This window comes from Castor canadensis, chromosome 19 (genome assembly GCF_047511655.1).
Source record: "Castor canadensis chromosome 19, mCasCan1.hap1v2, whole genome shotgun sequence".
In the NCBI taxonomy this organism is placed as follows: Eukaryota; Metazoa; Chordata; class Mammalia; order Rodentia; family Castoridae; genus Castor; species Castor canadensis.
Genome location: NC_133404.1, coordinates 42341886 through 42363291, shown reverse-complemented (window position 1 = coordinate 42363291; position 21406 = coordinate 42341886). Strand labels below are relative to the sequence as shown.

The window sequence follows — 21406 nt, the reverse complement described above, 5'->3', positions numbered from 1 at the left end:
TTTATCATATTATCTAGAATGACCTGTCCTTGGTTTTATTTCAGACCAATCCCACCTACCTGGCCAAGCTGATTTTTCAGATGCCCCAGAACAAATCCACCAAGTTCATGGACTCTGTGATCTTCACACTGTACAACTATGCGTCCAACCAGCGAGAGGAGTACTTGCTCCTGCGGCTCTTTAAGACAGCACTCCAGGAGGAGATCAAGTATGGCACATTTCTGCAGACCACAGCCCTCCTCCATCATGGAGGTTCAGAGCTTAAGATCCAGGCCCTGTCTCAAGAACAAAGTGTTGCTTCTGTTTCTGGGGATGAGAAAGAATGATATTTGCTGAATAAATTTCAGCCAGGCATAGTGGTACATACCTGTATTCCTAGCACCTGGGAGGCAGAGGCAGGAGGATCACAAGTTCAATGCCAACCTTGGCTACATGGCAAGACTCTTTTCTTGTATTAAGATCTAATTTCAAGAAAAGTTGGTCAAACATAAAGGTTCTAACATGACCACCATGACTGAGGGTGCAGCTTCAGGGAGAGTCTGAGAGTGTGGGGATTGCTTCTAGAGAGAGAGTCAAAGAGCTCTGAGCAGGCGGGATCTGTATGTTGATGGATTCTGAGATTAGTTTACATTGAATTTGTATTTGATGTTGCCCAGGTCAAAGGTGGATCAGATTCAAGAGATCGTGACAGGAAACCCTACAGTCATTAAGATGGTTGTAAGTTTCAACCGTGGAGCACGGGGTCAGAATGCCCTGAGACAGATGCTGGCCCCTGTGGTGAAGGAGATCATGGATGACAAGTCACTCAACATCAAGACTGACCCTGTGGATATTTACAAGTCATGGGTTAACCAGATGGAGTCTCAGACGGGGGAGGCCAGGTAGAGTGCTACTCACCTTTTCTTTCATGTTTTTATTATTTTCTGTCTTCTTACAAACGCAGTTACTGTTGATTTACAAAGCACTCATTATTCAAGTACAGAGCTGATCTTTAAATTGTTGAGCAGGTAACAAGTTCACTTACTTAGCAAATATTTATTGTGTACTTAGTGCCAGGCACTGTGTTAGATACACATGCGGTAAAGCATATCACATTGTGTGAAATAGGCATGTTCCCTGCTCTCTCTGCCTGGTTTATTGGGGGGGGAAGAGACAACCAACAGGTATATAAAAATAATGACAAATGCAGGAATGTTTATGAAGCTTTTTGTAGGGTAATATACCTGAAGAAGGAGCTGATATAACAGCATGGCTAGGGAAAATCTATCTGAGGACAGGAAGCTTCAGCTTCATTTGGCTGAAGCCAGAAGGGTGAGGTGGGGCCAGCCTTGCCAGAGCTTGGTGCAGAGGGACTAGGACCTGAAAGGACCCTGGCATAGCTACAGATGCAGTTGAATGGGGAGGCTCATACAGATTGAATGACATATGGTGTTCAGTGAAGGGGAGAAGGTGGTGTGGGCTGAGTGGCGAGCTGCTCTGGAACACTGAGGGCTACAGGCCACCAACATTAACATATCCATGGGAGAAAGTTTTATCAGCCAAATTCTAGTAACGTTGAGCAGATAGAGTTTAGAGAACCAAGGCAAGGAGTGCAGATGTGAGCGGGATCTCTGGCCTTTTCGAAAACTGTTGTGGAATAAAGTGAGGTGGTGCAGAAGGCTGCCTGGAGGGGCAAGGGTGGGGTGCAGCTTTCCACACCGTTGCTATTCAAAGTGTGGTTTGCAGGCCAAAAACAGAAATTCATCTGTGTCACTGAGCACACTGTGTACTTCAGCTGACGGCTGTTATGCAAAGTTCTCTCGATGAGGGACAGTGCATTGACTGCATCATGGTACCATTGCCTTGTGTCTTCCGCAGTAGTGTAGCCTGGCACCGTCACACTCTGAGTAACATCTCCACATCGTTCTGCTCTCTCTGTGCTTGGACACCATGCTCAGGGGAAGGTGTGCCTGGCTAGAGGAAGAAGTACACTGACTCCTGGAAAGGGCTGTGCCCTCCTCAGAATACTTGGTACCTGACCGGTTCTCAGTCCCCTACAAATCTGCTCCAGGATTCTGGTCATTGCTGAGTGAGATGAAGATTGTCTGGGAATCAATACTCTTTCTTTTTTTCTCTGCTGGGGATGGGACCCAGGGCGTCAGACATATTAGGTGCTCACTCTACTACTGAGCCACATCCCAGCCTCACCCACAACCAGGATGTCCCTAAGCAAGCTGTTTATTTCCTTTAATGGGCCATGAATCAGTCATTTTCAGGTAAAAATTGCACTGGCAGTGTCAGGAGTTTTTCCTCTTGCAGGCATCTGTAAGAAACTGGTGCCTCTTAGGCTTTTCATAAATGGAAGTGAATTTCAATACCTCCAATGTGTGTGGGTGGTGGGAAGCTGTCCTGTGGGTGACATCCCAGATCTGGGGCTTGCTTCTGTGACTCCAGCCTCCCAACATAGCAGACTGGGGCCATGCCCCCTGTTGGGAAGAATGGTCACATCTAAAATCTTGGCAAGTTCAATATTCTTTTCTTTAACTGCGACCATTGCTTTGAGTACTTTTATTTCCTGTGTTCGTTACTTTTTCTTGAACTTAAAAAAATTTTATTGTAATCTTTTTTGCAGCGCTGGGGATTGAAACCAGGGCCTTGCTGTACATAGCAGGTGAACCTGCAGCCCTACTTTATAAATATTTACACATAGGTTATTGTACATTTTGGGGATATAAAAGATACATCGTATCTAACTTATAAAGTATGCATGCTCTTTAATGTAAACTCCAAAGACCTTACTGTTTTTGCAGAGTGTTTTGCCTTGTTTTGTTTTCTTGCTGCGTCTATCTGTGGGTGTGACTCAGGCACTATGGAGGATGGAGTCAAATGCCTACTGTTTGTATTGCTTTCCTGCAGCTGCTACAATGAATCCTCACATCCTTGGCAGCTTAAAACAGGAGACATTTATTCTCTTGTGGTTCTAGAGGCCAGAAATCTGCAACCATTACTGCTGGCTAAAACCTGTTCCTTGCTTCTTCCAGCTTCTGGTGACTGTTGGTGTCCCTTGACTTGTGGTCATATGGCTGCAGGTTCTGTCCCCTGGGCACATCACCTTCCTTTTCTGGGTATACCAAATCTCCCTCCACACCTCTCTCATTAGGCGGCTTGGTTTGAATTCAGTGCCCTTCTGGAAAGTCTGAGATGACATCACTGCTTTTGGATCTCGGGGAAAGTGCTAGAATCCTGCCCTTGTAGTTCATTCATCTTTGTCTTAGCAAACCTGCTATTTTAATGCCAGTTTCCTCTGCTAACGCTAACTCGTGCCCTCCTTGAGTGACCTGGTCAGCCTGCGGCTTCCATTCCTGTGTATGTCTCCTCTCTCACCAAGAGAAGGGCCACTGAGTCCTTTGACTGTTGTGTCTCTTCAGTGTTTATCAGGTCTTCTCTTCATCCCCACTGCTGCATCTATGTCTGTTGTCATTTCCTGACCAGGCCAGGGTCCTGGTCTCCTGCCTCTTTCATCTCTGTCTGTCCATCTGTAATTCATTCTCATGGGAGCCAGAGAAATCTTCCTTAGAATACAGATCTCGTAGCTTCCATGGCCCCTCTGGCTTCTATAAGGAATAATGCCACGTGAGGTGAGCCTGAGCTTACGGGCTCCTCCGTGGCTGGGGGTCTGTTACTCTTTCCACTCTCATTTCTCTTCCCTCTTCCCTGTCTTTGTATATGATTCCCCACCAAGAAGGTCTCTCCTTTTTTCCCAAATTGAGGTGTCTCTTCCCTTGGGAAGCCTCCTTGCTTCCTTCGGTCTGAGCAGAAGCCCCCTCCATGTAGTCCTGCAGCACTTTTGACCAACTTCTTATTAATAGCATTTTTCCCCAGTGCTGGGGCTGGAACTCAGTGCCTGTGCATGCTGGACAAACACTCTACCACCAAGCTACACCCAGCCCATATGCGACGTTCACAAATACCTGCTTGTGTGTCTCCCTTAGACTGTGCGAGATTTACAAGAAGTTGTCTTACCCACCTTTTATTCCGAAGTGCTTGTCATAGTGCCTGGCACGCAGTGCAGGCATTTGATTCTGTTAAAAGCTGTGAAAACCCGAGTTGAGCATTAAACCCCTACTTTGTCAGTATGCCTGTGTGCGTGAGCTGAAGTTACCTAACCTGAGAGTTTGCTGCTGTCCCTGGCTGTCATTCTAACATGGTTGGGGGTGATTTCTCTCCAGCAAACTGCCCTACGATGTGACCCCTGAGCAGGCTCTGGCTCATGAAGAAGTGAAGACGCGGCTGGACAACTCCATCAGGAACATGCGGACTGTGACAGACAAGTTCCTGTCAGCCATTGTCAGCTCTGTGGATAAAATCCCGTGAGTCCCCGCAGCCGAGGGAGCCGAGGGAGCCCAGCCCTGGTGCTCATCTGCCCCTAGCCCTTCTCACTGAGTTCTCTCCATCTCTCAGTTACGGGATGCGCTTCATTGCCAAGGTGCTGAAGGACTCCCTGCACGAGAAGTTCCCCGATGCTGGTGAGGACGAGCTGCTGAAGGTGAGAGTCTGCAGGGAAGAGCGGTAAACTTAAACCTGACAGTGACCACTAGTCAGTGCCTCTGCGTAGATCCTGGCTGCGGTAACTCACCATTGTCCCCAGCTTCGAAAGCAATTGTAGAGTAAATGAGAGCTTCCCCATTCAGGTCTGAGCAGCACACAATATACATCAAAGTAGAGAAGGTGGTTTTTCTTGTTTCTTTTTGCTGAGGAATTGCTCCCTCTGCTGGTGGCCAGGTGGTAGTAGCAGTCACAGTTTCTGCTAAAGCTTGCTGGTAACTTTCTCACTCAACTATGCTCCTTTCTTTTTTGTTTTTTCTTCTTTTTTTAATCTGAATGCTTTTTTCTTCTCTCTCCTAGTTCTGTGCTTTCCTACAGTGAGGCCTCGATTCTAGACTTTCTGTGCAGGTGAATTAATTTTATTTTTTTCTGAATGAAACTCTAGGGGAAATGCTGTGACTGTCCTTGAATTCTTCTGTGGAAGAAATGTGTGTTGAGTGAATTTCATTTCGGAGGCATGAACTTGGCTTTTGGAGCCTGCAGCATGAGGATGGTGGGGGTTGACAGATTAAACCAAATAGGTTGTGTGCTGAGTCCTTAAGAACCTATTTTAGCTGTGATCATAGCTGGTGCCTGTGAAAGCAGACAGTGTGCCCGTGTCATCGGCTGCCATGACGTGTGGACAAAAGATACCCCTGAATGCTTATTTTTACTTTCTCAGTCTGCTCTTTCATCGATCCCTGGTAGTGACGTTCAGTTCTCCTTTTTCCCACTCTCGCAACAAAAGAAATGTTTATTTTAGTTGTAGGCCTTGCCAGAAAGTGTATATGCATGCATGCATGCATGCGTGTGTGTGTGTGCGTGTGTGTGTGTGTGTGTGTGTGCATTTTTCCTCACAGGGCTGCGCTTTCTCGTTTTCTTTGCTAGCACAGTCCTCCGTGCCTCACCCATCGGTGCGACTTTTTAACTCCCACATGTCTGTTTCAGATCATCGGTAACTTGCTGTATTACCGGTACATGAACCCAGCCATTGTTGCTCCAGACGCCTTCGACATCATCGATCTGTCAGCAGGCGGCCAGCTCACAACAGACCAGCGGCGCAACCTGGGCTCCATTGCGAAGATGCTGCAGCATGCAGCCTCCAATAAGATGTTCCTGGGCGATAACGCCCACCTGGGCGTCATCAACGAGTACCTCTCCCAGTCCTACCAGAAATTCAGGTACAGGGCTGCGCTTTTATCTCTGAAGGAAAGGCAAGATTAAGCCCCAGCTCTCCCCAGGCTGTCCTTTCGCAGGATTTGTGTTTGATGTGCGCAGCACTCCAGAAGTTGGTGCATTCTGGAGAGTTTTTGTAAGAGATAGGCAGTGCTTAATGTAAAAAACTGTGGTTATGCACTAGGCCCACGCTACTTTGCGTTCAGAGAAGAATTGGAAGTCCTGCAATATTCGTAAGCTAGCATTAGGCTTGAATTCAGTGCCTCAGAGCAGTCTTCGGGGTAAATGGCACAGGTATCTGAGAACTGTCTTAAATTGTGCTCGAGTGGTTCTTGTAGGCAGAACTAAAATTAGATGGGGAAAGAAGTTAGAGAACCAATAGCCCAGGGCTGTCAGGTAGCAGTTCCCTGGAGTTCACGCTCCTGGCTGACTTTGCTTGAAAGGCTCATTGGATGTCCACTGCCAGCCTCTCACATCCGTGTCACTCACTGGGGGGTCGTGCTTTCCTGCAGACGGTTTTTCCAAACTGCATGTGATGTGCCAGAGCTCCAGGATAAATTCAACGTGGATGAGTATTCTGATCTGGTGACCCTCACCAAGCCAGTGATCTACATTTCCATTGGTGAAATCATCAACACCCACACTGTGAGTACTTTGCTTTAATTACTTAATTTTGTTGTTCTGCTTACTGGTATCTCGATTTCCTCTGATCTTCATGACACCAAAACTTCTTGTTATCTCTCTTCCTTTGCTTTTGTTTGGGGTGTGTGTCTGTGTGATCCTGGGGATCCAACCTGGGGCCTGTGCCCCAGACAAGTGCTCTGCCACCGCTGCCGCCCCGGCCCAGCCCTCCCTCTTCTTTTCAGCTATGTGCTAAGTTTCTGCAAATTATCACCAGGCCACCTGCGTCAGGCCCATCTGGACTGATGGTAAAATGAGGTTTCCTGACTGCACCGCAGGTGTATTGAGTCAGAATCCCTGGGGAGAGCGCCAAAATGTGCATCCTAAGCCCTCACCTAGCAGCTTGATAAAATAATGTGTTCTCTGTCCCTCCTTACCCAGCCCTCTGCGTGTTCTTCGACACAATCCAGAACACTAACTTCCTCCTCTCTCTAGTCCTAGAGAAAATTTTCTCTTGGGAGCTCCCTGTTTCTATAGATTTTTTCAACAATTTCTTTTCAAACAATTTCTTGCTTTGGAGACATGAGGACATATGTAAAATGTAAATGAAATTCCAGATGCTGTTGTTTTTGAGGACAGCACTTGGGAGGACAGCATCTTGAAGGCTTTATGTAGTACCACTGAGATAATGATACTAATCTGGTATGCTTTTCTCTAAATAAAAGAGGCTGTATACTGGCCAAGTTCGGTCCCCAGCACTGCAAAAATCCAAACCAAAACAAAAGATGTTGTACAGTGGTACATGCCTGTAATCCCAGCACTCAGGAGGTGGAGAATTTGATGATCATGAGTTCAAGGCCAACCTGGGCTGTGTAGTGAGGTTATCTCAAGGAAAAAAAAAAAAAAAGATATGGCACAAAATACACTGGAATATTCACTAAAAGCCTAAGTGTGTTTGAACTAGCAATGCAGGGTGTATGTAGATACTGAAGTCTATGTGCTCCATGGTTCTTTCTTACTCAGGGTACATTTGAATCCTTTATGGCCGTGACATATGTCATAACCTCCCCTGTTCCACAGAGCCGGTGAGGCTCTGACTGTGTCATGTGTGGTTGAGTGAGTTTTTGAGGATGGGTCTGCAGTTCTTTGAACACAGGAGCTTTGCCACCCCACCGACCTTTGTCGGGCATTGTGGGTTGGGACAGGGACTCCGGGTTGAGTGTGAAAACTGGATTAATGGCGGGTTTCTGCAGCTCCTGTTGGACCACCAGGACGCCATTGCTCCAGAGCACAATGATCCAATCCATGAGCTGCTGGACGACCTTGGCGAGGTGCCCACCATCGAGTCGTTGATAGGTAATATTCTCATTTCACTGCCTGGTGCTGAGAGCGGCAACTTTCACCTTCTCTGTTTCTGCACCAGATTCTGATACATTGCAAAACCAAGCAGATGAAGGGCTGAAGCCCAAAAAAGGGATCATTTTAAATACAAAACACAAGAGTCCTTGAAGGAAAGGGTGTTTGGAGGGAGAATTGTGATGTTACATTGTTAAAATGACTGTCAAACGTTTATGAAGGGGGACAAAGGAGAAAGATGGAGGGGTGACTCTAAGTAAGATACATTGTAAGCACATGTAACTGTCACAGTGTACCCCCGTACAGCTATGGTATCCCAAAATTTTTTATGAAATTATCTTATTTTGAATCCTTTGCCTTCCTCATTTGGCACATTTATATTTCTCACTGGAAGATGTTCTTGCTGCATTATGTGCTGACTTATTCAAGAGTAATCTTAGACTTGCATCTTTTATTTGTATTATTTCCCTCCAGTAGCTCCCCCTTTTCATACATTGACTCTATCCCAAACTACAGGGGAAAGCAGTGGCAACTTCAATGACCCAAGTAAAGAGGCGCTGGCCAAGACAGAGGTCTCTCTCACACTCACCAACAAGTTTGATGTGCCTGGAGATGAAAACGCAGAGATGGATGCCCGGACCATCTTACTGAAGTGAGCATTGAGTGGAGAGTGAGGCGGGGGAGCTCACTAGGTCACACCATCACAGCTCTGGACTCCACGCTTTGTACTTGGCACAGGACTTACACCTTATTTTGCTGTGGAATTCCCAGCCCTGGCACCTCCTCTGTTGTAGTGAGTGAATAAGCTCAGGGCATCCAGCCCCTGTGCCAGCAGCTGCCCATTGGGACCTCTGCCACATGGTGTTTGCCCTGCTGGTGCTTACATCCACTTGAGGGGAAGGTTGGCATACAGTAACATTGAAATGCTTCCTTGTCTGATTCCAGCACAAAGCGTTTAATCGTGGATGTCATCCGGTTCCAGCCAGGAGAGACCCTGACTGAAATCCTAGAAACACCAGCCTCCAGTGAACAGGTAAGAGTTAGGGTTTAACTCGTGTCTTCATGGGTAGATAAGCAATCCTGTCATAGATACATTGTGGGGTGGGGGGAGAGGGCATGGCTTAAGTAAGAGGTTGGATTTAACCAGTGGACTAGTGGCTCCGGCTTGTCTGAGAGGGTTGTTGGTTCCTAAATCCAAAAGATGTTCTTAGCACGGGAAGCTCACCGGCTCTTACAGAGAGGGGCTTGGCGGGGGTGGGGGGGGGTGTTAGAATTTGAGGCAGAATCAGTGAGTTCATCTAGCAATTTATTGAGCATTTTATAGTTGTGATTCTGTTAAATGCCTTGACATACAGAAGTACAGAATGTACTTAAGATCCTGTTTGGACAATGAGTCATATGTACTTGAAACAATGATAAACCATTAAAACTAACTATAGGATCAATTATAAAAATGATGGAGGTTCCAGGAGAGAGGCAGCAAGGAGCACTGCATCAGGAAGGCTTCACAAAAGACCTGCAACCTGAGGCAAACTTAAAGAAGGGTGGGACTTAGGTGTGCATGTGAGACAGGAGAGGGTTTCTGGGACAAAGGAGGAAGGATGTGATGTGATCAGGCTGTGCTTCTAGAAAGAGAACGTAGTGGAGGTCTAGTGAGGAGGAAAACAGGAGCCCAGATCGTCTGGAACTCAAAAGCTGGGGAGGGATTTGCACTGCAGAGATACGGGATGGAGCCTTCTAGAGCTTTGAGCCTGTGTAGCACTGGATCACTGGGTAGTGCTGTCAGGGCGGGTGAAAGCCGAGTCGTCCCTGTGTGTGACGTGGTGCCAGGTAAGGGGTGGGAAGGGTTCGAGGGTCACTTCACATTTAAGACTCCTTTACTACTTGTCGAATGTCAAAGCTGGCCAGGTCACTTGCTGTCAAATTTTAAGCACGGGAGTCCATTTTACTAAGTGACAATGACACAACAAAGCAGGTGAAGGGCCCCTGGAAGCCTGGCTCTCTAGGACTATTGGAAAACTGTTTTAAATGGGTTTCAGCTTTTAGGCGCTCTGATACTAGTTAGTGTGTGAGGAAGGAGCAGCTTAAGCACTTTGCCTTGTGATGCAGAGTCCTCTTGACACCAGAAAGAAGGAAGGGGGACATTGGGGAAGGGAATCTTTCCAGTTTGGGAAGAATGACAAAGTGAACTACAAGCCATTGCAGGTGTAACATCTGAATACAAACCACTCAGAATATGCCATCGAGTCTTAAGTTCCAAGATTTGGGATCTGTCAGCATTGCAGTGATGTCTGAAGTATTAAGAAAGTAACAGAAAAGCCCATGAAAGTACCAAGCCCATGCCCATGGCAAGAAGGGAATGCAGAGCTGAGCAAGGAAGAGACATTGCATCTGGGTGGGGGGTAGTGATTGGGGATGAGAGCAGTCGATGCTGAAGCCAGGTGACAAGCTGTTGAAGAAGGGCAGGAGAGAGTCCAGGCACACCTGTGTTCCCAGCTACTCAGGATGATATCAAGTTTGAGTCTGCCTAGGCGACTGAGCAAAACCCCATCTTAAAATTTAAAAAAAAAAAAAAAAAAAAAAAAGTGGTGGGGAGGTAGGTGGAACAGGAACTGGGGGTATAGCTCAGAGTCAGAGCACTTGTCTAGCAAGTGTGAGGCCCTGGGTTCCATCCACAGTACTGGGCAGGGGATATTGGGGAGGGGGATGAAAGATTAGAAATCAGGGACAAATGAATGATAATAGGAGGGGGCAGTTTTCCTGTTCGGATCTTGGCATTGGCAGCACCTTTGAAAGCTGAGTGAAGGCTTGAGCATGACGCAGCCAGAATAAGGGATAAAAAGAATCAACCAGGGTTTACTGAGCACCAAAGTTGCATGAGTGCAGCTCTGACATTCACGGAGCCACGGTTTGAATAAAACGTAATGACTTCCATGTCCCAAAATGTGCTACGAGAAAATACCCTTATTTTATAGGCAGTAGCACAAGTCTCCTGGCTGTACTAGAGTCCAGGAGATCCTGAGAAAACCATGTGGCTTCGTGGATGAAATTTTACAGATGGAAAGACCTGCCTCTCCATCGTGCACATTCTTGTCATTCAGTAGGGGCAAGAGTTGTTCCCGTAGTCTCTAGAATGGAATTTGGCAACCGTATGAATTCAAATGCAGATCTGCTATGTAAATCCAGGCTTAGGGTCAGCATGGTGAATTTGCTGGGAACTTATTTTTTCATCTGCAGGAAGCAGAACATCAGAGGGCCATGCAGAGACGTGCTATCCGTGATGCCAAAACTCCTGATAAGATGAAAAAGTCAAAATCTCTGAAGGAAGACAGCAACCTCAGCCTTCAAGAGAAGAAGGAGAAGATCCAGACAGGCTTGAAGAAGCTAGCAGAGCTCGGAACTGTGGACCCAAAGAACAAATACCAGGAGCTGATTAACGACATTGCCAGGGTATGTCACATTGGGGACAGTAATGACCTGGTCTGTTCAAAGCTGTTTCCAAGGTTCTCAGACACCAGCTCTGATCCTGGTCCGTCCTGAGGTGGTTTATTTCATGACCCAAATGAATGGGCGGAAGATGTTAGCTGGGGCTTCCTGCATCTAAATTTTTCTGAAAGAATTCTTCAGGTCTTTTTCATAACTGCTGTGTAATATAAAGTTCAAATGACCGACTTGTTTTGTGCCAGTCATCTCAAGTGAGCTCAAAGTTTTAGGCATTGTGCTGGTTTTTTTTTTAAAAACAGGGTTTCACTGTGTAGCCCACACTGGCCTTGAACTCATGATTCTCCTGTCTTAGCTTCCCAAGTGCTGGGATTACAAGTGTGTCCCACCACACCTGGTTAGGTGCTCTCGGTTGCTGTACTCAGATGGACAACTAAGAACTGGATAATCAGTGTATTACAGTCCTTTTTCTCCCTACCTGGACAACGAACCTAAAAGGCTGAATCCATCCTTGCATGTAAACCCTAAATACGAGGCAGTCTGAAGGTAGAAGATACAAATGGAGTGAGGCCTGAGTTTCTGTGATCTTGTCTGGAGATAGCTGCCCCTTAAGACCACAGTCCTGTTCAGGGCAGTTATGCACTGCTGGGCATCTGTGATAAGTACACAGGGATGATTTGAGAGGCATGTGGCACTGGCACTGTTGTCCTAATTTTAACAATCGTGCCTCAGGATATCCGCAATCAGCGGCGGTACCGACAGAGGAGGAAAGCAGAGCTGGTGAAGCTGCAGCAGACGTATGCAGCTCTCAACTCCAAAGCCACCTTTTACGGAGAGCAGGTGGATTACTACAAAAGCTACATCAAAACCTGCTTGGATAACCTTGCCAGCAAGGGCAAGTGAGTAGTTTTTATTATTATTATTTTTAAGAAGTCAATCCAGGGAAAGAACTGGGGTGGGGAAAAGACATAGAGGCACCTGAAGTGCACTCGAAGCCTGTACCTAAAACACCCTGGATCTGATATTGTTCAGTTCTCCCTGATGCTTCTAAGTCCGTAGTTGCCTGCTTGACAGTCTTTTTCCACGCACATGTGTCTGTTGTACTTGGGGACCATGTGGGGATGGGGACTTCAGCATGCTCCAAGTACCTCGTGTTCCAAAATACCTTCTTGGTCCCAGAAATTAGAGGCACAGAAGTAGGTGACCTAGTGCTCCCAGGATCTGTTAAGGAAACCATGCACATTTGGCTTCTTTGACAGGGTCACAGAACTCCAAGGAAGGTCTGACACAGCTTTTCTGGTCCTGTCCACAAACTACCTGTCCATTGTGGGGAGGGAAATGGAAACTCATAGAGATGAGGTGATGAGTACAGGTTCTACTTGTAAGGCCAGCTTATTTTTCACTCCCAACTTTTTATTAAGAATTTCAGACCTCAGAGATGTTGAAGAGAAACCCCCAACATCCCTCACTAGACTGGCTAGGTTTTAATGTTTTGCTAGCTCTGCTTCCCCTCTCTCTGGCTTGCTTGCTCTCTTTCTCTCTCCCTCCCTGGAAGACTCCCTGGAGTGACAAGGACTGAAACTGAAGGGACAGAAATCGGGTCCTGCAAGCTAGCTTGAAGGGCTGACTGCTGGCTCCTGCCTTTTGAGCCCCCCCACCCAATCATTCTTCGTGCACTTGCTGTGCCCAACCTGGAGGGATTACTTCTCTGAGCATTCCTGTGACTAGGTGGGCTCCTGGCTTCCAAGCCACACAGCTAGATCCTCATTTTTATTCATGAGACCGGGATTTGAACTCAGGGCTTCATACTTGCAAAGAGGTGCTGTGCCACTCGAGCCACACCTCCAGTTCATTTTGTTTTGGTTATTTTGGAGATGGGTTCTCAAGAACTATTTGCTGGCTTTGAACCTCGATCCTCCTGATCTCAGCCTCCCAAGTAGCTAGGGTTACAGGCATGAGCCACTGGCACCCAGTCAGATCCTTACCTTTTAATGACTGCATAGTATTCCATAGCATAGATAAATAAGATACTTTAGTCAACCCCTTTGACATGAAGCTGTTTCTAGAAGTGGAATTGCTGGGACTATCCCCATTCACAGGCCTACAGACAACCTGCCTGCTTCATGAAGCCTCCTTTGGGAGTTCTGGATGCCTGCATCTCCTGCATCTTTCCTCATTCACTTACTTTGCACCCCTTCTCACCTTGAACATCTGTCGCCTCCTAACATCTGTTTCTCTTTCCTTACTCCTTTTCCTCCGCTGGCTGTGTTGGCTCCTCTTTACCCGAAGATAACTTCGCCCATCACAGCTGCGGGCTTGCAGTGGTGTTGGAATCTCAGCCAATACCGTTGCCTCAGGCTGGCCAAGGATGCTCTTTCGTGCCCTTCTTAGTCCCAAGGAGGACAGAGAGGAGTGTTCAGGTGCCATGAGACCCTGGCTGCGTTTGCACCTGTAATGTAAACTAGAGGCGAGATTGGGTTAGTGGTTTCCCTGTTTAGCATGGGTTCAGAATTGATGTGTTACTCGTGCATATGTACAGCTTTTCTGACCTCATTTCCCTGACTTACCGAAGACAGACTCATGGCAACTTACAGAAAGTGGCACCACATGATTTTTTTTAAACAGGGTCTCCAAAAAGCCTAGGGAAATGAAAGGAAAGAAGAGCAAAAAGATTTCACTGAAGTACACAGCAGCAAGGCTGCATGAGAAAGGCGTTCTCCTGGAGATCGAGGACCTGCAGGTGAACCAGTGAGTACCGACCCTTCACCTTTTGTCTGTCCCTCACATCTGTCTTACCACTTTCTCCTGGTGGCCACTTTTTGTATTTTACATATTTCTGTATTTTTCCATGCAGAATCAGGTCTCGCACGGAGTTACTGTATCTGTCACAAAAGAGCATGTGCTGCTTTTCCCTGTGTGTGGAGCCTCTGTCGCGGGGCGTGGTCCATCGTCATTCTCCCTTCTTCCTTCATTCCTTTGATTTCTTGTCTGAATCAGAATAGCAAAAGAAGCTTTTACTTCACCCTGAGACTAGGCACCGAGGGCTGGGAAACACCTTGCTTGGTGACGTCTGCTGCAGCCCGAGCCACAGCATCACTCACAAGCATTCTTTGAGCCATCACTCAGTGCTGTGGCTTCTGCCACTGACTGTTTTCTTGTGTCTGTTTGAGAAGAAACTTCTACGGGCTGGCAGAGTGGCTCAAGCGGTGGAGTGTCTGCTTTGCAAGTGTGAAGCCCTGAGTTCAAACCCCAGTCCCATCAAAGAAGGAGAAACTTTTATATTTTTCTGATTCTAAAATACGTATTCATTTTTGATCTTGGAAAAACCACCCAGCGGCCGGGCACCATGCCTCATGCCTGTAATCCCAGCTGCCCAGGAGATCAGGAGGATCATGGTTCAAAGCCAGCCTGGCAAATCATTCTCAAGACCCTATCTTGAAAAAACTCATCACAAAAAAGGGCTGGTGGAGCGGCTCAAGTATAGTCACTGAGTTCAAGCCCCAGGGGAGAGAAAAAAGCACCTGTAAATCCCAAAAAGCAGAGCTAACCACTGAAATCATTTTAGCTTATTTCCTACTTTCTCTCTCTCACTCACTCATTCATCTATCTCCTGAGCTCTGCCTACTAGGATTACAGATGCGAGTCACCGGTGCCTGGCTGCTTTTGTTTTTTGAGACATCATCTCACTGTGTAGCTCAGGCTGTCCTCAAGACCCTCCTGCCTCAGCCTCCTGAGTGCTGGCATTACAGGCATGTGTCTCCACACTGGGCTGTGATTTTTCTTTTTTTTTTTTTAATAATAGATGCCTAAAAATTGAATTTGTGGTCAAAGGGTATTAAAAGCTATTTTATTATAAAAATACAGAATGTGAAACTAATATATTAAGCATTTTGAGGGGCCAGTTCAGTAGTGTTCAGTGTTTTCACATTGCTGTGAGGTAGAGCTCCAGAGGTTTTCATCTTGCTGAACTCTGTGCCCATGAAACAGCAATTCCTGACTTTTCCCTCTTGCCAGCCACAGGCAACCGTTTTGCTTTCTATTTGAGTTTGACTCATTAGTTACTGCTACAAGTGGAATCCTATGATACTTGTCTTTTGTATTGGCTTGTTTTGCTTAGCAAAATGTCCTCACAGTTCGTCATGTGACAGGATTTCCTTCCTTTTTAAGGCTGAATAATATTCCATTATCTGTATGGAGTGCATTTTGTCTTACCTGTTCACGCATCGATGAGCTCATGGCTCTTGTGAACAGGGCTGATGGCATCTTTGAGATCCTGCTGCTGACGCTCTGGGTGTCTACTGCTGTGGATTGCTGGGCCCGTGGGAGTTGCACTTTTAGTTTTTGAGGAGCTGCTGTACTGTTTTCCACAGTGGATGGAAAACTCTTACCTCTCCTGTCGAAGTGTATCTCACTACTTCCTTGCCATCGATGCTTAATTTTTAATGGTTTTGAATTTAGTAATTAAAAAAAATCTTGCAAACCCTGAGTTTAATCCCCAGTATCACAAAATAATAAATAAATTTAAAAAATGTTCATTTCTTAGGTTTCTTGTTGAGATATTTAGGGTTTTTTTTTTTTTTTTTTTTTTTTTTGGTGAGGACTGTTTTTAAAGTATGGCTTAATATTTATCTTTGGGCAGTTTTCAGGTAGAGACCTTTGTCTGTCTGGGTTTTGTTTGAGCACTTTATACATTTTTCAAACCTGTCTCATAATGGTTATTATTCCCGCCCCCGCCCCGCCCCTTTTTTTTTCTGGTACTGGGGTTTTAAACTCAGGCCCTTGTGCCTAGGCAGGTGCTCCACCACTTGAGTTGTGGACCCAGCCCTCTTTGCTTTAGGTACTTTTCAGACCTGGACCATGGTCCTCACTACACCTGCATCATAGCCAGGTGCAAGCCTCTACGCCCAGCTTATTAGTTGAGATGGGGACTCATTAACTCTTTGCCAAGGCTGGCCTCGAGCCATGATCTTCCCAATCTCCATCTCTAGGTAGCTGGGATTTTACAGGCATTTTTGTTACTTCCCACTGCTCTTCAAGTGCCCAGCTCCATTTGCCTCTCTCCTTTTTAATTTGCTACTCTAGGCTTGGAATCCAGATAGTCACCCAAAACTCTTGAAGTGAATTACTGCACAACTAACTAACCCTAAGGTGAACTTTGTGAGCTTTCTTTTACCTTCCCAGTGGCCTGTTTTGCACCTTTCTCAGATCTGTTCCCAGGGGGAGGTTAGATCCGTAGTTGAGTTCTGGAAATGTAGGGTGGAGTACTTTGTTCACTGGGGGCAAACATCTCCTGGCATGGGACCTATGGAGACTGAGTGGTGTCTTTGGCTGTACTTGGTCTGCTGAAATGCACAGCACCGGAGCACCTGCTTTTTCAGAAAGCTGCCTCTTGGTCCTGTTTCCTGACCCCCTTGCTTTATGCTTGCTCGCTCACTCTCCTGTCCTTCAGACCACTTTCTTCCTTTTCCCTCTTCCCATTAAGTTTTGGCAGTGGCCATGTGGAGGCCAAAGTATTGTCTGACGGTGCCCGTCACAGTCCACATGTGGCATTTTCCGCAGGCTCCACTTTGAGGCGAGTGGCTGTCCCATGCTTCTCCTGCAGGGCTTGGGGCTGCACCCCCTGCCCCTTCCCACCAGGAAGACATGGTGCAGCCCCTTCCCCTCAGAGTGTCAGTACATGAGAACAAAAACCACGCCCATGTGATGTTTTGTCTCAACAGGTTTAAAAATGTTATCTTTGAAATCAGTCCAACAGAGGAAGTTGGAGACTTTGAAGTGAAAGCCAAATTCATGGGCGTACAGATGGAGACTTTCATGTTACATTATCAGGTGGGTAGGCACCAAGTAGAGCCAGAGCTCAGTGGGGGAGCTGTGCTGTCCTCAGGGCGGGGAGGGGACTCACGGCCTCCCAGGTGGGAGTCTTCAGAGCGCTTTTATCTGAAGCTCTGCTTAGAGCCGCCACTAAACTGAGCTGATGCCTGGTCTCCAGTGGGTCTCGAGGGAAGTGCTGACCAGGTAAAACCGGAAGTCTGCTCAGTAGCTTGACATCTCTGGTTTTCTCGAGTTTTGATTTGCTGCAGGTACTTCAGGGTTGGATGTGTTCCTGACAAAGTATGAGTCCATTGCATCTTTGTATCCCCATTTTTAATCCAAAAAGAACTCTGCGGTGATTCCTTTTGTAATAATTATACCAAAATTTTTATTTTCAAATATCTAAGTTTGACACATTTAGAGATACTACTGCATTGAGAGGATTATGAACAGTGTCCAAACCACCTCACCACTTCGGGGCTTTTTGTTTGTCTGGGGGGCTTTTTCCTATGCTGGGCGTGGACTCCAGGCGCTCCCTTGTACAGGCAAACGCTCTGCCCCCACATTGCCTGCACTGCTTTGCTGGCAGACTGGGCAGGGCCTTCTGTAGGAGAGCACCAGCCGCCCTCTCAGCATGGGCCTTCCTCCCTCCACACCCCCGTGAGCCTCCTTCCGTGATGGCACTCGCAGGTGCAGGTGCGTTAACCCAAACCCTCTCCAGGCGTGCCTTTGCTTCCGGAGCCTGCGGAGACACCCTCTGCTTACAGTACGGGTTGACTCACTTCCCTCCTACTGCCAAGGCTGTGCCTCCTTAGGACTGACAGTGTGTCTTAGTCACTGTCTTTTCGGTAAGCACCAAATCTCTCAAAAAGCACGTTAGCCTAGCTTGTGAGACATTTTCATCCACAGAAAAGACCCACCTCTTCTCTCCTTCCCACCAGAGGTGTTAGCCAGCCAGCCTGCCCAGATCATTAACTATGCAGGACTCCAGGTGTGCAGCCTGCCCCCATGCACCGGCTAGGTTTTTCCCGGAGATGAATTCCCTTTAACCCTTGCTTTCTCGTTACTACTCCCCTAAGGTTTAGAGGTAGGGAGACCTCCCCAGTTCCTTAAACTCACTCTCTGTGGGGAAGTAGCGCAAGCAGCAGCTGGCTGTTCTGCTGGCCATTCCACCTAACACCTGAGCCTGCAGTTTATCTTACCGTCGGGGCTGGGTGGGGGCTTGAAAAGGTGTGTTATAACGCGCTTCAGCAATGCCAGGCCGAAGCAGGCTGCTGACAAGCGTTTAGTCTGTCTCCTTTGCCTTCAAAATGGAAACGCTTTCTCGTGTGAAATAGAAATGAAGAAGGCAGTAGGGCTGGGGGCTGGATCAGTGGCCCACCCACAGGGGAACAAAAGAATCCAGTGGGTCATTGAGACAACCTTGCTCCTTGCCTTATTTTTCAGTGCTGAGTGTATTTCAGCGTGAATTGAAATGCCTGGTATCCTTTCCAGGTGTGTTAAATGAAATGGGAAACTATCATTGTAACTTCTAAAACGAGGTTTAAAATGTCTGATTTAACAGAACACACATGGAAGGCAATGTTGGTGTATTTTAATCTACACAAAACGTCCCTAGGGCCAAGTTAAGCAGAACGTTCCTCGGGCCAGCACGCCCCAGTGCCCCCGTCCTGGGACTCCCGCCTCACACATGGCACCTGGCACCTTGTCCCTCCCAGGTCACTCCCCACATGGTGTCCTTGCTTCTCTCGTTCTACACACTTGATTGACTGTCATGTTTTTTGCTTTTTGAACAGGACTTGTTGCAGCTACAGTATGAAGGAGTTGCAGTCATGAAATTATTTGACAGAGCTAAAGTAAATGTCAACCTCCTGATCTTCCTCCTCAACAAAAAGTTCTACGGGAAGTAATCGGTCACGTGCTGGCAGCCCAGAGGACGAGGGAAAGAAATCCCACAGCCACCTTCCGGGACCCTTTCTGACCTGGCCCACAAGGTGCCTTGGTCCCATTCGCTCCCAACGTCCTTTCGCTCTGACGGGACCCTTGTGGCCCTTTCTATGGTAGTGAAATTCACCCTTCCTCTCCCCTGTGGTTCCTTTGTTTTCTTTTAACTCTTGGGGGAGCAGAAACCCCACCAAGATCCCCTTTTCTTACAGCCTGTGCTGTGAGCTTCGGTGTCTGTTTTAGCAATAAATTCCCATTAGTGAGACGTGAAAGCTGTTAGCACAATAACATACACCCACGATGTCCAGTTAAAGTGTCAGCTTGCAAAATCCTTGCTATTTCTCTCCTAGCAGTAAAACCAGAGGATGTAGGGAGTCTTAGTTCTCTTTCATCTGTTTTCCTCTGTGGGCAGGAGGTCAGTCAAGTCACTGTTCTTTGTTCAAATGAAGACGTTTTAGAGAAGGAGATACTGCTTTTAACCTTTACCATCATATCTGGGCTGTTTTTATAGAGAGTGACAGCCCACTGATAGCTCTCAGCTGGCAGGTGAATTTAGAGCACCGTTGTCACAGCTCAGAGATGGACTCCATCCCCACTGCAGAGGAAGGGCGAGCCCTAATGTAGAATGTCTGTCTTAAGAGTGCCTTATTAAAGCACAGATTTATTTCTTAGCTTGTGAGTGATAGGTGCTTTAAAGATTTATGTAATGCTTTAAAAGCCTTTACAGTACTCTGAGAAAAGGATTTTTTAAACATTGATTTATCTGTATATCTGAACTCTTAAAACTTTGGTGTATCTGAAACACTAGGATTTGTCTGCAGGATTGCAGAAAGAGAATCCTGCCCTCAATAGGTAAAATGATGACCAGGCAACCATGTCGCACTTGAGATTAAAAATTCTAATTCTCACTCCTTTCTCTGTTGCCCACGTTTGTGTCTGTTTGCCAGTCCCCAGTTTTAAAGGCTGAATCAGAAACAGTTCCAAACATTGAATTTAGAAGCTTTGTTCTTGGATAAAGTCACACCTTTTTACAAACGTGTTTATCCAGGAGATCAGACCGGTCATGCTGCTGAGCCTCGGTTTCCTCTGGCACTTTGGTTCAGTGGTTTGTTTTTGTTTTTATTTTTATCATAAAACTTAACTAACATCGAAATTTTACTGGTATATATTTAAGGCCAATAAACTGTTTAATTAATAACCAATTATGTGGTGTGTCCCTCTTACAAATGAAAGTCTTGGACAAGTGTTTTTTTTCTACAATGGACTGTCTCCTGAGCCAGGTCCACGGGTGCAGGCCATAGGGAGTGCCAGAGAAGGACAATTATTTCAGTAAACATTTCCCTCAGATTAAAAAAAAGATGCTAACCAGGCATGGTGGTACACACCTATAATCCCAGTACTCAGGAGGTGAAGGCCGGAGGATCACAAGGACAAGGCTAGCCTGAGTTCCATAGCCACATTCTGTCTTAAACAAAGATGCATTGCCACAAAAACTGGGACTGACGCAAGTGTGTCAAGCGTGTTTCCTTAGAAGAAGACACCCGTCCCAAACACCTTCCCTCAGGCCAGATCCAAGACAGACGACCAGGAAGAAGCTTCAGTTCTCTGAGCACACGTTCAATGCAAGGCAGCACGGTGCTGTGGGCTGTGTAGAACTCAGTGCCACAGCACGGAGGCCCCAGCAACCGCAAGTGCAGTAGCGCTTTCCTTGCACTGTAGCCTCTGTCTGTCTCTCCTCCTCTGACCTTCTCTTTGAGCAGCCATCGTGACATTTACTGGGAATTTACTTCCTCCCATCAGATTGTGACTACACACAATTGCCTTTGTATCTCCTTATGAAATAAAAGGTCATTTGTTCCTGTTTGTTTTTATTTTTCTCAGTTTCATTGTTAACCGTGCCTGCTAAACAGTGTTAACTACAGTGAGATTTAATAACTAAAACCATAGCACACCCCCCTTCTTAGCTTTTAAAGGAGCAAACACCAAGTCTATGATCAGATGACAGGATAGCTCAGGGATCTTTGATATGCAAGTTTAGCCTTTGAAATTTTACTGTGCTTAGGACTGGAGGAGTGTCTCACGCAGTAGAGCGCCTGCTTGCAGGTGTGAAGCTCTGAGTTCAAACCCCAGTCCCACCAAAAAAATTAAAATTTATTATGCTTAAAGTAGCCTCGACGTAAAAGGGGCCGGGAACAGACCAGTGTCACTTGATTCTAATTGGCTAATGGCTGAAGGTCTGGGACTGGGGTTTGAACTCGGGGCCTCGTGCTTGCTAGGAGGCCTTCTACACTTGAGCCACATCCCCCAGCTCTTCCCATTGTCTTATGGGCAGCAGCACACTGCACAAAACACATGTTTACAGCGTGGTCCTCGTGTGGCTTCTGCTATGTGCCAAAAAAGACTGGGGCAAGTTGAATATGGAAAAGTAAACAGCAGGAGCCAAATAAGGAGAAGGTAGCCTCCTCACCAGAGGGCAGCCTTCCATAAGATGCAA

The 21406-nt window shown here is 46.7% G+C and overlaps 1 protein-coding gene across 1 annotated transcript in view; it reads left to right on the top strand.

Moving 5' to 3' along the window:
- Window positions 1–20773, top strand: part of Iqgap1 (IQ motif containing GTPase activating protein 1) — a 94581-nt gene extending 73808 nt beyond the window's left edge. Inside the window, exons 25-38 of the mRNA XM_020179972.2 lie at window positions 45–208; window positions 657–881; window positions 4209–4349; window positions 4441–4525; window positions 5512–5744; window positions 6252–6384; window positions 7614–7716; window positions 8233–8368; window positions 8662–8749; window positions 10954–11166; window positions 11890–12056; window positions 13783–13905; window positions 16878–16986; window positions 18765–20773. Of these exons, the coding sequence (XP_020035561.2) occupies window positions 45–208; window positions 657–881; window positions 4209–4349; window positions 4441–4525; window positions 5512–5744; window positions 6252–6384; window positions 7614–7716; window positions 8233–8368; window positions 8662–8749; window positions 10954–11166; window positions 11890–12056; window positions 13783–13905; window positions 16878–16986; window positions 18765–18878 (2034 nt within the window). The 3' untranslated portion in view covers window positions 18879–20773. The remainder of the gene's footprint in view (window positions 1–44; window positions 209–656; window positions 882–4208; window positions 4350–4440; window positions 4526–5511; window positions 5745–6251; window positions 6385–7613; window positions 7717–8232; window positions 8369–8661; window positions 8750–10953; window positions 11167–11889; window positions 12057–13782; window positions 13906–16877; window positions 16987–18764) is intronic.
- The last annotated feature ends 633 nt before the right edge of the window (window positions 20774–21406 follow it).